This window comes from Perca flavescens, chromosome 3 (genome assembly GCF_004354835.1).
Source record: "Perca flavescens isolate YP-PL-M2 chromosome 3, PFLA_1.0, whole genome shotgun sequence".
In the NCBI taxonomy this organism is placed as follows: Eukaryota; Metazoa; Chordata; class Actinopteri; order Perciformes; family Percidae; genus Perca; species Perca flavescens.
The window spans coordinates 27,628,668-27,644,875 of NC_041333.1; the positions used below are offsets into that span (position 1 = coordinate 27,628,668).

The 16,208-nt window shown below is 38.8% G+C and overlaps 3 protein-coding genes across 3 annotated transcripts; all 3 read right to left on the bottom strand.

Annotated features, from left to right (window-relative positions):
* Positions 1-1,438: 1,438 nt before the first annotated feature.
* On the bottom strand, positions 1,439-9,012 carry cbln18 (cerebellin 18). Its single transcript, XM_028574002.1, has 7 exons — positions 8,875-9,012; positions 2,891-2,993; positions 2,470-2,646; positions 2,216-2,368; positions 1,999-2,087; positions 1,820-1,900; positions 1,439-1,588 (listed from the first exon to the last, which is right to left on the bottom strand). The coding sequence occupies exons 1-7, from the start codon at positions 9,010-9,012 to the stop codon at positions 1,439-1,441; spliced, it is 891 nt and encodes a 296-aa protein (XP_028429803.1).
* Positions 9,013-10,437: 1,425 nt separating this feature from the next.
* LOC114552909 (complement C1q-like protein 4) lies at positions 10,438-11,468 on the bottom strand. The gene is made up of 3 exons (XM_028574003.1): positions 11,462-11,468; positions 11,006-11,146; positions 10,438-10,862 (listed from the first exon to the last, which is right to left on the bottom strand). The coding sequence occupies exons 1-3, from the start codon at positions 11,466-11,468 to the stop codon at positions 10,438-10,440; spliced, it is 573 nt and encodes a 190-aa protein (XP_028429804.1).
* A 2,134-nt stretch (positions 11,469-13,602) lies between these two features.
* On the bottom strand, positions 13,603-15,055 carry LOC114552910 (complement C1q-like protein 4). The gene is made up of 4 exons (XM_028574005.1): positions 15,049-15,055; positions 14,603-14,689; positions 14,350-14,490; positions 13,603-14,227 (listed from the first exon to the last, which is right to left on the bottom strand). The coding sequence occupies exons 1-4, from the start codon at positions 15,053-15,055 to the stop codon at positions 13,794-13,796; spliced, it is 669 nt and encodes a 222-aa protein (XP_028429806.1). The 3' UTR covers positions 13,603-13,793.
* Between the last annotated feature and the right edge of the window lie 1,153 nt (positions 15,056-16,208).

A 16,208-nucleotide genomic window follows, 5' to 3' on the forward strand; every position in this document is an offset into this window, starting at 1 on the left:
ATTATAGTTACATAATGCACTATTACAAATTCAACTACAGTAGGCTATATGAAGTGGTCAAATGAGCTATTATGGTGATAATACTCTTGTAGGCTACTTCTACTGAAGTAAAAGTAGGAATGCAAGTCTTTAGCTTGCAATTTTATGCTGAAGTATTGATATTTAAGTCACTTTGGTCCCAAAAGTATCTAATCAACCATTAGATATGTTTGCTATCAAATTGCATGTAGACATTCATGTCCCCTTCAAGATGAATTGTAATGTTTTTGGTGATCCCTTCTGTGACTTTTCTTCTGCGATTATTAACACTAAATTACAGTAAAGTTAGTCTAATACTTTGGTTTATGACCCAGGACTCCCTGCTCTGGAAAGCAGTACCTGAGTGTGTTATGCTGGGGAACTAAGTTAATGACCTTAGAACCTTAGAAGCATATTTACCAAAATATCAAACTATTCCCATAAAGTAACAACATTGACCCACAAGACCGTGTTTCCTGCTGCCTCATCGAAGCTTTTTACAGGAATGATTGGCCTGTCTAACTATCATTGTGTGTGTGTGCAGAATGTGTGTAAGCTGCTCCTACATCATGTGTTTATTCAACTGAATTAATTTACTTCCAGTAGTCAGGCTGGGGTTTATATTCATTTGTAATAAGCTTCCATGAAAGGCATTTGTTTCCAGTGTTATAAAATATTGTCATAGGCCAAATGCTAGCAGCGGCAGCGTTGTGACCCAATTGTTATCATTCCGAAATTATATTAATGTCTTTCACTGCTACCTATTTCCATTCATGGTCTAAGTGTAAGTCTGTATGTGTGTGTGTGTGTGTGTGTGTGTGTGTGTGTGTGTGTGTGTGGTGGTGGTGGTGGGTGGGTGTGGGGAGTTACATTTTTATACATACCAAATTAAAAAATAAGGTACATCACTTGCCAAATAAACTTTAGCTATTTCCAAATCAAAACAATGTCACACTTTCTCTGTACACAGACTGTTACTGTAGTTGTGGCAGTTTATTCACATGCATGCTCATATATTTTTATAGCCTGGATACCAGCCGAACTTAGCCCCGCCCACAACATTCGAGGTTGGGAAGTTCATCTTCTGACTAGAATCCGAGTATGACCATGTCAGGCTAATATTTTTAATGATGCATATATTTCCAAACATGATACTTTCTGTTTTTATTGCTATGCAAAAATTTAAGTCTGTGCCTCTTTGTGTTTGATCATAAATTCCTGCATACACATGCACCAGTCTATGTGTGTATACGACTTATCTTGTTTATCTCTACTGCAGGGGTTAAACTATGGGGCTTGTCTCATGACGGGTCAAAAACCTACTTCTGGTGCTGAAGAACTTTAGTTTGTTTTCATGAATCAGGATCTCAGTTGAGCGAGGTGAAATTGATTTATTTAAGGTCCTGTGGAGTCTAAAAGTTTAGAAGTCAAAGTCAATAATGTAGGGGGATGGTTGGGGGTACAGTATGTATCCAGTGAAGATATTATTCTCCAGGTATTTGCAGAGTTTCCTTCCAGATACCAGCTCAACGTAGACCTGATCACCTCTCTGCAGCTGGAGTACCACCACCTGAAAGTATACACAGTAAACAGTGTCATGTTTTGTGACACAAAAGCAGGTTTGACAGAATAGGTTATGACACGTGGAGTTTCAAGATAATTTTGTACCCTCTCCTCCCCACACACACATACACACACACAATTTAGAATTTGATTTGTAAATTGCAACATGTAATCTCCATTAGTGCAATCATGTCACTTTGCTCTTGTTAAAACAATCTGATTTTCTTTAACTTTTTACCTGATTGCCATTGTCTTCATTATCTTCACGATTGTCTTCCCACACGCTGGCAATGATGTTCCCATTCTTCATCAGCTGGACCTACAGATACCACAAAACACAAAATGAAGTTACAAATGACTTGCTGTTGCTATGTGGGTAAACCAGCAGAATTTGTTAAGTCTATCTAGTTGGTTTACTTTATGGTAGAGGCGCCCATACTCTATCACACGTGAGTAGACTGTGAAGGAAAAGACATAAACACCGGCAGAACGGGCAGTGAAGATACCTAGAGAGGGAGGAGAAGAGTAAGTGGAACTGCAGGGATGCATGCTTTACACGAGGCTTTCATTTTACAATGGTGGGAAAAGTAATTTGAGTTTGCTTCTTATGTGTGTATATCTGTGTGTTTCCTACCCAAGGAAGGGTTATATGCATTGTCATGGTTAAGAGTGACGACAGAGTAGGGGATTGGCACATTAGTATTAAAAGGACCAAAGCAATATTCAGCAGAACCAGGAGTGGTATTATTTGGATTCATCGTGGCTTTGAAGGCAACACGGACGCCATCTATGAAAAAGAGAATGAGAGATTTATTGCACTGAACAACAAAGTGTCCCGATATGTTGGTCTAAATCTACTGTACCTTCCATCAGTTTATGTGTGTTCACCTGTGAGCTCTTGGACTCTGTGATTCAGTGTGCTGATACCCTGCCACACATATTTCATCCTCATGAAAGTGTCCTCTTCTAATTGGAACATATCTTTGGCTGCACAGCAGCAGCCACGCTCTTTGAAGGCACAATTGCAGTCCCATTTGTCACAGGTCACAGGTCCGTTCCATTGGACTGGAATAGGATGGAGGAATGGAGAGAGGGAGGAAAAGAAGAGGTGACAAGTTCGACAAGGAGGGCAGCGGTGTCAGTTTGAAGCAGGATGGTCACTTGAGTAAGAAACCCACATATTTTGGTTGCAAACTAAGTATTCAACAGCTGATAGATGATATAAACCATTAATATGGTGTGTGCTGTGTGTACTGTTTGGTTGAGTGCCACATTAAAGGAATTAAATATGGTGGTTTGTGTGGCTTACGTGCAGCCTGTTTCAGTAATTCACTGGCGCTGGTGGACTGGGCCTCCACACAACCACAGTGAAACAGCGAACCCAACAGGAACAAAACTGGTAATACAACCATCTGAAGAAAAAAAAGAAATGAAAATGTATTCAGTATTGGATGAGTTGTGGATTGTGTGCACCCAGACCAGAGAGGCTAAATGCTCAGAGCAGTGTCACAATTTGATTTACATGTAATGCAATTACATTTGACTCTACAGTTTATGAATTCAAATTAGTAATTACACATCCGTGAATATTTTTTTGTTTGTTTTGTAGACATGCTGCCTGTATCCCGATATCAAATAAATCCATTTAAATCTGCATTAACAATCATATCGTCATCAAATCAAGGTAGAACCTTCTTCACATTGAAATAATGTTATATTCATTTAAATGCTGATGGGATAATAATGTATGTAACCTAGACGACACTTTCCATACAAATTAGCCATGTTCTAAAGTACATTTGACCTGCAAATAACCAAATCAGTGCTTAGCTACAGGGAAACTGAAAGTAATTAGCCAAACATGGCTAATGTTCACTTGCTAATAGCAAATAGCAACTTTTTTTTTAAACACATTAGTTTTCTTTCTGCCAACCAGTGGTCAAACTTCTCTCCCTGTGGCTTAAGTTATTACATGAAATAATAAGTAATTGGTGTAAAGGTAAAATCATTCAAACAATCAAAAGTGACAGGAAGTATAGCATATTGTTTAACACAACTGACTAGTCCATCCAGGTGCTTAATCCATGAATTTACTTTAAGGTATACTAATCTAAGAATAACTCATTACATTTCAAAAATTACCTTGGAACTCCATGTGTCATAACCTATTCTGTCAAACCTGCTTTTGTGTCACAAAACCTCACCACTCAATCATTATACCCAATAAATAGCAAACACATTTTAGCTAATTATTGAGTATAATGATTGGTGGTCGACAACCAGAGAGACCAATTTTTGATTGTTTTTTAAATTATATAATTGTAAACATAAACTTACTGTTTTTTCTTCCTCCCTCTCCTTGGTCTGAAAGTATGTATGTCAAGTTCTTGTGAGTTTGTCGACTGAGAGCAAGAGTTTTAAGCAGCGAATGGTTCGAGCTTCTTATTGATGCACTTCAGGTGATCCTCCCCCTCGAGGAGGTAAATGATGCCTCCTCACACACACACACACACACACACACACACACACACACACACACACACACACACACACACACACACACACACTGGTAACACAGTAGGCCTACACTAAATGGTTGTCTTTTAGTGTGAAAAAAACAATAATTGATCTTGTTACACCTTTCAGCACCCTATTGTTGGGACCATAATACCTCTTATTAGGACAGCAGTGTCTGATTGCCACCCTCCTAGAGGACACCAGCTGCTCAGATTCCATTGTGGTCTCTAAGGATATAATGGCCTACAGAGGAGATAACAAAAGAAGCTGATTGTGTTATCCGTCCATCGATAAAGGCCTATTTCTGAGAACACTATACAGATTCACCTGGTTCTCATGCTGAGATAGAAGGAAGAGAGCAGCGATACTGTGTGTTATAATAACTACTTTGCCATCATATATTGTTTGAATCCCAGATGGATTGATGGTGGTTTGTTGTGTTTGAGATTATGTGATAGTTACTTGGCCAACGTGGGCTCCATATTGAATTAAATGATCTTGTGTTGTGGGCCAATATTTATTCAATAATATGTCACAAAGCCATTAACAGGAACTGCTAGGTATTGCCTTCTTTTATGTGGTTTTTGACAGATTCAAAGAAAATCATTTTCTTACATAAATCCAAGCAAAATGGGTTTTGTGTGCAAACAAAGAAGCTGGGATCCACTTTACAGTAATACTGATATAAAGATTTGGCCAATGGAGCTTTGGTTGTTTTCCATTCATTCATTAGCTGATGGTAGAGCTGCCGGTAAATATTCTTAAAGGCCTTCTACGGTATGTTTAAAGAAGAGAAATCATGATGGCTTTTATTTGGGAGATGTTTGGCAATGGAGGCACTTTTTACTTTTGCTCCATTATGGACCAAGTGAAGCACAGCTGTAAACCCACAGAAGTATAAAATTGAGAAATGGATTGGATGGAAAATTAGACAATGTTAACCAAAGAGTGTGGTGGTATTTATGGGTTATTAAACATTGAGTTTTGTGCACAGTGACACATTGTCAGCTTTGGCACTGGGGATAGCAATATTGGTCAGTCGACCAATTTTGTCCGGACCAAAATATCTCAACTATTTAAATGGATTGCCATGTCAGTTGTACTGACGGCCATGGTACCCAGAGCAACTTTTCCTCTAGCTGCACCATGAGGTTGACATATTTGTTTTTTAGTGAAATTTCTCGACCACTATTAGATGGACTGCCGGCGGATTTGCTACAGACATGTGCTCCCCTTAGGATAAATTGTAATAATATTGGTGATTCCCTTCTATCTAGCGTTATTGAGTCAACATTTTTATTTGTCTAGTACTTTGATTTATTGCCGAATAACTGCAAAACTATTGAAATTCCCATAGGCATGAAACTAATCTGTCAATTAAGAAGTAACATAATATGAAATCAATCATTTTCAAAATCATTCAATCACTTTGAAATTGTAGATGCTCAAATTTCAACTTTCTTCTTCATCATATGTTTACGTGAAATAGCTTGCTCACATCGTAATTCTGCGTGAGTAATGTTATGTGATGAAGAACAAACTTACTAGTGAGTCTCTATAGGAGTACTAGAGGTTCCCTTACATGTGTTACTGTCTATATATTTACAGAACTTAAGGTCAGCTGTGTGTGCAACTGCTCCAGCTGTCATTCATTGCTGCTTGTTTGTAACCTAAAGTTGCACAGTCATGTTACTATCCTTACTGTTCCTTTAGTCCTATTACATAACAAGGTGTTTCCTGTGTTGACAGTTACCTTTAAAGGTCCAATATGTAATATTTGTACTGTAATAAATCCAAAAATGACACCAATGCCTCATCAGATATTAAAGAAACATGTTAAACTGAAATACTATCTTTTCTGAGAACAATGCTAATGTCAGTATTTTTTCTTTTTGAAATTTACATTCCGTGACGGAATTTATGTTTATGTTTTGGTCTGTGTGTTGTTATCAACGGCCCAGTTTGACAGGCAGGCCGGGTTGCCAGATATACCTGTAAAAACGTAAACCCAGCACGCTACAGCTGTAACGGTAGTACAGCCATGAAAGCAGCAAACAAACGAACAGGATCAACGGAAATAGATTCTACATGACATAAAATAAGAAAACAGCATGTTTCTAAAAGTTGCGTGACCAGAGACGTAACAACCCCCTGGTAAATATTGGAGATGTATTTGAAAGATGGAGACAGCTTTGATCCCAAAAGGACGCAGAGTTGGCTTATTTTCTTCTGAACAGGTAAGCATTAGCTTCAAGCTAATTTATCACAGCTACTAGGGATGGGCATTTTTTGTCATTTCAACATTTGTGTACTCACATTGAATTATATAGCTAGAGTAGAGTACCCGAGTTGGTTACTCGCAAAAACAATTGAGACATAGCCAGTAAAGTGATCCCGACTGGTCCTGGCTAACGCCGCCATGCTAACCCTGTTAACTGCTAACGTTACCGGGAGGACCAGGCAGGCAGCCCATGGCTGTTTACAACGTGTAGTTCAGCGGCTGGAGCCGACAACGGTGAGTTATTTTAAGCCACGAGAGGGGGGCTGTAAATCGGAAAGAGAGGACTGTGAGTTTGCAGTGTGTTTAGCGATTGTTGCCGTAATTCTAAGCCAATGAAGTGTGTTCCGTCGGCAAGGTAGTGGTATTTTTAGCGTTTCGTATTGTAATTCTAAGCCGAGGAAGTGTGCCTAACTGGCGTGTGGAGAGGACAGTGAGGTTGTTGTGTTTTTAGCGGTTCATACTGTCATTTTAAGCCGAAAAAGTGTGTCTGTCAGTTGGTTACAGAGCTCCGCGTGAGCACGGGCTTTTATGACTGTCAATATAGCCAGCATCTACCGTTAGCTACTAGCGACATTGTTGTGAATGCTGCGGTCTCAGCCTGGCAACCCCCGTGAACTTCGAGTCTGGGCAGGAGGGGGCGGGGGAGACGACTCTCCAGTATTTTGAATTGGTAGTGCAGTAACTATTTTAACCGCTAGCTGCCAGTATTACATACAGTATTACATATTGCACCTTTAAAGTTGTCTTAGCTCCAGGGACAGTGCATTGTTTGTGTGTTTTTTATATTATAGCCACGTGCGTGTGTTGAGTCCCAAGTCAACTGACCTGGTTCTTCACATGGTTTTATCTGCTAGATGGAGGGTGTCTCAGGTGTTTTATATCTGCTTTGCCTTGAAATGATTCACAAGATAGCAAGTTGTGTCCCTGACCTCAGATGTGATTTCAAACCAGAGCTTTGCATAATAGTAAGTGGTCATATTTCTGAGATTGTTTGATATGTAGGTGAAAATGTGCCAGAGTAAATTCCCCTGTCGAGATAAATAAAAAATAATCAACATCCCTTGCTTCCTCATTGTCTAGTTCTACAGAACCCACTGCTGTATGTGTAAAAGAAGTAATCACAATTGCAAAATATATTAATTTCATTATTTCTTTTCACTTTTTTTCTGACCTTATCAAAGCTCAATATGTAGTATTTTTTTTGTAATTCAATCCTCTTGATAAGCTGTTTTTTTTTTTTTGTAATTCATCCATCCTCTTTATATGTTTCTAAAAACACTGAAGAAGTTGCCATTGTTTCTTGGCTGGATTCTGTATTTTGCTTGATTGAATATGGTGGCCTAAGTACTGCATTTTGTACCATGTGTTGTGTATTGGGTTTGTGGTGTTTTGTCATTCGCTCACCTCACTTTGATGTTCCCTTTGTGTCACTACACCCTGAGGAAGGCTCAAGCCAACATGCGTTGGTGTATTTTTAATGTCTTGCCCTATTTATTAAAGGGCTTTTTATCACTTTTTGTTACCAACCTTGAGTCCCTGGACATGATTTTTTACGACTTTCTTGGTCATAATTCTCCTTCCTTTTTGTGAATTGAATTCCCTTCCATGAGCGCTGGTGGTTGAAAGGATACTCCTGCCACTTCTTTCTTTCATGTAGTATATAAGTATTGAAGTGATAACCCTCCCCTTTGCCACAAACTGGGCTTGCACATTTGATCAAGCTGACAAAATACAGAAATGACCATAAAGCATTGTGATAACAGCAAACATAATATTGTTCTATAACAATCAATCAATCAATCAATCAATCAATCAATCAATCAATCAATCAATCATTACCCATCAACTCCTTCAACTTGTGCATAATTCATCATGAAACTGAATGTGTGTATGATTAGGGGGTGGTGGGGGGGCATTCTTAGTCAGTGTCCTCATTTAGGATGCTATCACTGTAAACCCAGATTTAGTTGTAATTAAACTTGTAGTGGTCACTACTTAATTCTTTCATGTTTTGTTAAAAACCATTATGTTACCTGGATTTTAGTTATTTATGGTTAAGTTAATGTTTAATGTTTTATGTTTATCTACATTTATTGTTGTACCATGACCGAGACCCAGGTGGGGTGATGATGGCAACTGGGCAGCGAGCACATACTAATTACTCTTATTCCTGAGTGCAAGTTCCATGCAATACATTCAACAGGCTAATAACTGGGTGGTTTGGATCTTTAAAGGTGGACCTTCCTCCACCGCTGCGGAGGAGGGTCTGGCTAGTCCCCGCAGCATTCCGGGAATGGAGGTAACAAGCTCCGGTTTATTGGCATTTCTTTAAACCAATCGTCATGGGCGGCGCTAAACTGCAAAATAGCCTCGGGAAGGAACTTGTTTTGGTGGAACGTGTACGTTCAAAAGTTGTTTTAGCTGTGCGAGAGAAAACTCAGATTGGACAGATAGTCTAGCTAGCTGTCTGGCGAAAAGACATGCGTCCGGCTCACCACTGAGTCAATATGCAGCGGCCAGGTCAGACCCTTGGTGATGTGGACACCAAGGTACTTGAACTTGTCCACCCTCTTCTCGGAGAACTTACGAGTGGAGTAGTTCCTTCCATGCTTCTTCCCAAAGTCTAATATCATCTCTTTAGTCTTGCTGACATTTATTAACAGGCTGTTGTTCTGACACCAGAGGGTCAGATCCTCTACTTCTTTCAGGTAGGCCTTTTCATTGTTGTCTTTGCTCAGGCCCACCACAGCTGTGTCGTCAGCAAACTTGATGATGATGGTGTTGGAGTCGATACTGGCTATAAGTGTATGTGCATTACTTGTGATTGCCAAAAAGTAATTCACAGAAATTTACAGTATGTTATCCTTCATAGTGGTTTTACTTATGTTTGGGGCATCTTTTCTGTTATGTCTGCGTTTTTAGGGTGCTACAACATATTAGATTGTACTACTTTTTTCAGGTCATTTTATTATATTTTATTTAAATTGTATTTATATGTAAAACACATTTCATTACATTATCTCTGTACTTTGTACTTTTAAATGAACATGACAATAAATTTGAACTTGAACTTGAATTATACCCAAGAGAGGTCTAATGGTAACACCTATAAACTGTATATATATATATATATATATATATATATATATATATATATATATTTATTTACCATCAATTATATTCTGTAGCTCCTCCCTGTTTCCCCTGCAGTTCACCCTTTTTGCCTTTATATCTGGGCTTCACACACACACACACACACACACACACACACACACACACACACACACACACACACACACACACACACACACACACACACACACACACACACACACACACATAACTCACTTCTTTCTAACTCCACACCCCAAAATTTCATTTTTAAACTTGTAGTCTTCAATCCCAGTTTATGCTGACTCAAGTGACATCACTTGGGATAATTAATCAGATTCTGCGCAGCTCCCTCTGGCCTTAAAATTATAACTAAAAGTTAACAAAGATCTTAATTGTACTGTATCATATTGTAATCTACACTTATTACGGAATCTACTTCAGCTGGCTGGTGATATGGCTTTCATTTTAATTTCACTTCGTGATGCTGTAAGCAAGGCTCACACACAGAGTACCAAAACTATGAATAATTGGCTTTATTTAAATGTATTTATATAATGTGTTATTAATTAAAATTAAAATTTCATATCAAAAATAGGTCAGTTCCATCCAAAATGACAAGAATAGACACTAATCACACATCACATGAAACAAAATCAACTATAATGCTTTGTTTAAAATCCTGATTTATTTGCTTGTCATTTTACAGGTGCATGGGTGTAACTCTTGAGAAATCATTACAAGACATAATTTTAACAAGAAACAAATAAGCTTTTGCAGAAGAAAGATATTCAAATTGCATAGGTTGAATCCAGATGTGATGGATTAAAAAAACTGCCTCCCCTTAAAAAGAGCAAATTGAGATGAGGGCTTCAGGCAGACTCTAAACTTGTTAGTAGGGCAAGAGTTGGTACAATAAACTGTAAAGTGCACTATGCCTCCCTAACTTATTCAGGATAAAGCAGAAAAGCACTGAAAGTGTTATAGTGGTTGCTGTCATCGCAAAGGAAACATCCAATGGGCAGGTTCACCGCCACCTTGTCCCCAGCTTTCAGGTGGAGGGCAACAACAATAGTGGAGCCGTCCTCTTGGTCATCCATATTTATGTCTCTGGTTCCTGCCACCAATTGGCCGTTCAGCAGCAGACCAGCGCAGGCGGCCAACCTGCTACCAGGAGAACCAGAGTCACTGTAGATAGTGACGGCGAGGCTGTAGACACCAGAGCGTGGAACAGTGAAGATACCGGTGTCCACACTGTAGCCATTACCCAGGTTGATGAAGACCTGTTTGTAGATGATGATGGTGTCAAATACGATGGGGCCGAGACACTTAAACTCATTGAATAGAGCGGCAGAGAAGGCAGTGTAGCTGGCTGGAGATGCAAAGGGAAGATGTTAAAACAGTAACAGTATTAACATAAAGACAAGTCTAAAGTATGTGAGTGTGTTTGTGTGTGTGTTTTGCTCTTTTAGATGCTTTTATAATTTGCACTCTTTTCTGCTTTGTGTAACTCACCTTCGATATTGTCGAGACTTTGCGCTGTTTGTGAATATTCCTTCTCCAAATTATTCATGGTTGTGTTAAAGTATGTCCTCAGCCTGTTTATCTCTTTAAGCATCACACAGCAGCTACAAGAACCCTCATCCGTCGCACAGGCTAAACACAAACAAACATAAATACACTTGCAGAAAAGAATATATGCTGACACTGATTATGCACCCACAATTCCTTACCACTGCCTGCGTTGGGGAATGGACTCTGTGTTTGGCTGCCCATTCCATTCCATGGATATGTAGGCACAATTGCAATGACTGCATGCAGTAGACACATCAGTACAATAGCTGGGGGTAAAAAAAGAGCAAAGGCAGGTAGCACTTAACTTAAAAAGAGCTTCACATTAATTGCCTGTTACTGTAATGTTGCATATCTGACCCATTAGCCTACTACCTCTGTGAATGTATTAAGTCTCACCTCTCATGTTGACGGTTTCAGAAGGATGGAGGGTGTGATCGACTGATCAGTAGAGGAAATGTCATGGATATATATTTTTCTCAGGGCCCCTCCCTTGTTACATCTAAGTTTTATTCCTCCTCTTCTGTCATCGCTCCTCCTTGTTTTTGTTGTTTTTAATCGTCCGCCCTATTTGCCTTTATAAATGTATAAAGGGGGAATGTTTTCTAAAACCGCACTTTGTGTGCTTTGTTACAGGCCAGGTATCACCTATCATCTGGAAAGAGATATCTGTGCAGTCTCCTCAACAGACGAGCATACAGTTTGAAGAGCTGCATGATGAACAATTGTATGTGCTGATAATTTCTTCTTAACATGAAAAAGCCACAAATTAGCTTTATGGTCTCAGGCCATCGTTCTGTGAAGATATACTACTTCATCTAATGTGATATACTGGTTGAAGAAGAAGAATTGCTTCAGTAATAAAGTAATGAGTGCACTCATCTGCTCAAGATTATGCTTTTGGGAGTACCAGGTCATTAAATAATGATACTAGTATGTTAAAAATGGCTTATAAAAGGTTGAAATCTATAGATGTGTTAAAGGTCACATTTAATTTCATCCTGACACTTCTTCACTGCTTTCATTACAGATAGGGTGTGTGCCCAGAATAATGTACAGAATGAGAGATGTTCAAAAAAGGCAGCGGTATATTTAATTTAAAGTTGGACTATAATCTTTAGATAAAGATTTAACAAGTTGTTTCTTATTGCAGTCACAATTATTATTAAAATTATTATGGCTTGTATTTTATCTGTCTGGATAATATGGCATCCATTTATCTTCAGTTTCTATGAGTACGGCCCTTACTTTTAAATACCCTTACTGTAAAGGTATTTAAAACTGTAACTTAACGGTTTCAATTAAATGTTTCATAATGTGGTTGAGAATGACTTTGTCAACAACATCTCTAATGTAGAATTCACTTTTGTATCTTCAGTTTCTTTAGTGGAGATTGAAACAAACTGACTCACAATGCCAACTAGTTTGTTTAAAAGTCTGGTTTATTTCACCAGTAGGTTTCAGGTACAGTGCTTTTTCAAATTCATATTTCTATCACAATTTACATAACATCATTTAATTCGTTTTTATTTTTGGAAGGAGCTATTATATATATATATATATATATATATATATATATATATATATATATATATATATATATGTAATATATCAAATAATGATGATGAATAATGATAAATATAAAAAAAAAGTGCCAGTAAATGTACCTCTCCATCCCAAAGTTTTCATCCTGGGGTTGTAACCAACCAATCCTCATATAAAGAACAATGTACAAACACTCATAGATATGTGTCTATAGCAAGCGTGAACAGGACTTTTATTGGCCAATGGCTTAAGGAAGTGTTGTCTTGCCTCGCTGAGGATAAAAAAAAGACACTTTCCATAGGTTTTTGGATTTTGTTGAGCAAAGTAATGTGGGTGAAATACTGGCTAATGAGGGGAACTCAACCTGGTTGGGGGTGGTGGCGCGACACTGATTGCTTGTGACACAGTATTTCATCTAAAATATTTCCCAAATATGTTTTACCCTATTGGATCAGACCACTGTAAAAGATAATTTCATTTAGTTTCATACTATTGTGTAGTTTTGTTTAAGATGTTTCTTTTTTTATGTATTTATTAAATTTGACGTATGTTAGCGTTTTGTTGCTGTAGTTTTTCATGTAATACTTTTTATTCTACATTTCTTGTCTAAAAAGAGAAAAATCAACAAACATATTGTTTAATAAAAAAAGCGATGTGATCTCAGCAGGAGTAGTGAATCGTGATGGAATAAAACAAACAAAATAAGAATGACAGCATTGGTGGGATGGATGATAGTACAAAAGATCACATTTGATATAACAGACTCAACATCTGCAAGGGTTGGTTCAGAGGAATACAGCATGACCACCACCTGACCGTTAATGTTTATATCTGTCCACCGTGAGTTCAATTATGTGATATGATTGCAATGCTAAGTCAATAAAGTTCTCTTTTGACTCTCCAGTGTGTCATTGTGGAAATTAAAACAAAACAACCTCATAACTGTACTATTTTGTTTAAAATTCTGATTTATTTGGTTGTGATTTTACAGACATATCACACATGATTTGCAGTTACAAGAACAACGATACTCTCCACAGATACTTTCTACACACTGTATGACATTAATCAGTGTTGAGGTTCAAATTAAGGGTTACAAAGCACAACTGTCACTACAGGAATATATCAGACTCAAACCTCCTCAGTAGAGTTGGTACAAATCCCAGAGCAGCTACATTTCCCTAACTTAGTCAGTAGCATACAGCAGGAAACCAGTGAATGTGTTATAGTGGCTGCTGTCATCGCAGAGGACACATCCAATGGGCAGGTTGACCGCCATCTTGTCCCCAGCCTTCAGTTGGATGGCCACAACAAAAGTTGCACTGTCCTCTAGGTCTTCATTATTTATGTCTCTTGTTCCTGCCACCACCTGGCCGTTCACCTGCAGTTCAGCACAGACGGCCAAGGTGATAACAGGAAGAACAGCTTTACTGTAGGTAGTGAGGGCGACGCTGTAGACACCAGAGCGTGGAACAGTGAAGATACCGGTCTGCACATTGTAGCTATCACCCAGATTGATGAAGACATTTTTGTAGATGACAACGGTTTTGTTGCTGAAGGGGCCAAAGCAGCTCAATTGTCTGGCGTTGTTGAGAGCGACAGAGAAGGAACTGCGGCTTTCTGTAAATGCACAGAAGAAGAATTTATCGGACTAGAAGACTAAAAGTTTTGTTCTTTAAGATATTTTGATTATGCTCTGAACTGTCTCCCGGTTTGTGTGGCTCGCGTATGTGTGTGTTTACCTCTAATATTGTTGAGGGCTGTTTTTGATTTTTTCAGCTCCTTGCTCATTGCGTTAACGGTAATGTTAAAGAAGTTCGCCATCCTCGCCACCTGCTTCTGCATCAGACAGCAGCCACATGATGTCAGATCCGAAAGACACACTGCGCGCAAACACACACACACACATATTAATACATTAGGTGGCAGATGAAAATATGTGCAGACACATTGATTGACAAGAGAAAAATTGTTATTTCCTCAAAAATGTCTTACCTCCGGATGTTGTCGGTGTTAAGGAGATACTTCTGTCCCAGGAATACTGAGCGAAAGCTGCTTGCAGCAGACACAGCAATAAAATAGCTAAGGGGAAAAAAACAAAAAGGTACATACCAATAAAACCCAGAAAAACCTTTGCATTAGTTGCAATTGCTTTTCTCAGGCAATGAAGTGACTTTGAACTATTGCTGTTTCTGTCCTTTTCTTATAATAAAGTGCAGAAGTGTAAGCTTCAATAAAAGACCATCCATTGAACAGGTCACACAATTATTCTCCAGTAGACTGTACTTTATTCCCAAAATTCTATTCTAACTTGCACTAATTCCATTATGTCTGAGCTTTCAGTTGAAAATACATTTTGAAGTCCACATTGCCTGTGAAGCTCTGAAAATTTCACTCCTAAATATTATGCCACTGTAGTTGCAACTTGTATCTAGACTCACCTTTCATGTTGACGCTGGTAAATGATGATGGCTTCAAAAGGATGGAAGGTGTGTAGACTGATCATGAGACAAAATTCGTGGATATATATTTTTCTGAGGGCCCCTCCCTTGTTACCTATCATTTTTATTCCTCCTCCTTTGTAATCACTCCTCCTTGTTTTTTTTTTATTGTCCGCCCTATTTGCCTTTATAACTGGAGATGTATTTCTTCATCACTAGGGGCTCTCATTTTCTAAAAACCACACGCAAGCAGACACACACCCTCCACGGCTTTGTTGTTGATGCCACCCAGGTATCACCTTTCACCCTGAGATGGGGTGCTCTGTACTGTATACGGAGGAGTTAAGTTTTCTCATCAGAAGCCAAGCATTATGGCTCGTACAGCTGCATAGATAAAATTATTATTTTTTGTAGTCGTGAGGGCGAGGCTTAGACACCAGAGCATAGAACAGTGAAGATACCGGTCTCCGCACTGTAGCCATTACCCAGGTTTATGAAGACATGTTTGTAGATGATCAGCTTGTCGTCACGAAAGCAGTTAAAATTGCTGTCATTGGTTAGAGAGACAGAAAAGGCACTGCGGCTGGCTGGAGATACAGAAGGGAAGATGAAAAAAAAATAAAGTTACACTGGGAAAAGCCCCTGATTGGTTTACATGACAGAGTGTGTCGAGAACTGTTTCATTCTTAAAGATGTTTGGATGACAATCACTGTCTTCTGGTTTGTGTAACTCATGCACTTGTCTCACCTCTGACATTGTTGCGGACCGTCTTTGTTTTTATTAGTTCCTTCTCCATCTCATTGAGGCTTATGTTAAAGAACATCTCCATCCTGTGTATCTGCTGCTGCATCAGACAGCAGCCATATGACACCTGGTCCATAAGACACGCTGAACACAGAAATACAGTAGGTTGCAAATGAGAGTGCATGTAGACACACTAACTAATGTCCCATGACTTGTGTTGGGATTAACGCCTGCATTTTCCGCGTTGTTGCCAGGTCCGGTCCAGGAGTAATCAGCCTGGACACAGATTGCTCCTAACAGACACAGCAATACAATTGCTAGGAGAAGAAGAGCAAAAAACATGTGCCACTAAACCCAGAAAGAATCATAAGAATGAGATCTGAAATATGAAATATTTATTCTCACCTCGCATGGT

Excerpts from the sequence above, each read along its gene's own strand:
- LOC114552909 (XM_028574003.1), bottom strand. Across the intron at positions 10,863-11,005 it reads AAGTCTCGACAATATCGAAG|CCAGCTACACTGCCTTCTCT; the intron begins GTGAGTTACACA and ends TTGCATCTCCAG.
- LOC114552910 (XM_028574005.1), bottom strand. Across the intron at positions 14,491-14,602 it reads AACACCGACAACATCCGGAG|TGTGTCTTTCGGATCTGACA; the intron begins GTAAGACATTTT and ends GTTTGCGCGCAG. Across the intron at positions 14,228-14,349 it reads AGCCCTCAACAATATTAGAG|AAAGCCGCAGTTCCTTCTCT; the intron begins GTAAACACACAC and ends GTGCATTTACAG.
- cbln18 (XM_028574002.1), bottom strand. The coding sequence starts at position 9,012 with ATGATATTAGACTTTGGGAAGAAGCATGGAAGGAACTACTCCACTCGT. Across the intron at positions 2,994-8,874 it reads CGCTGCATATTGACTCAGTG|ATGGTTGTATTACCAGTTTT; the intron begins GTGAGCCGGACG and ends TTTTTTCTTCAG. Across the intron at positions 1,589-1,819 it reads ATGAAGACAATGGCAATCAG|GTGGTGGTACTCCAGCTGCA; the intron begins GTAAAAAGTTAA and ends GTATACTTTCAG.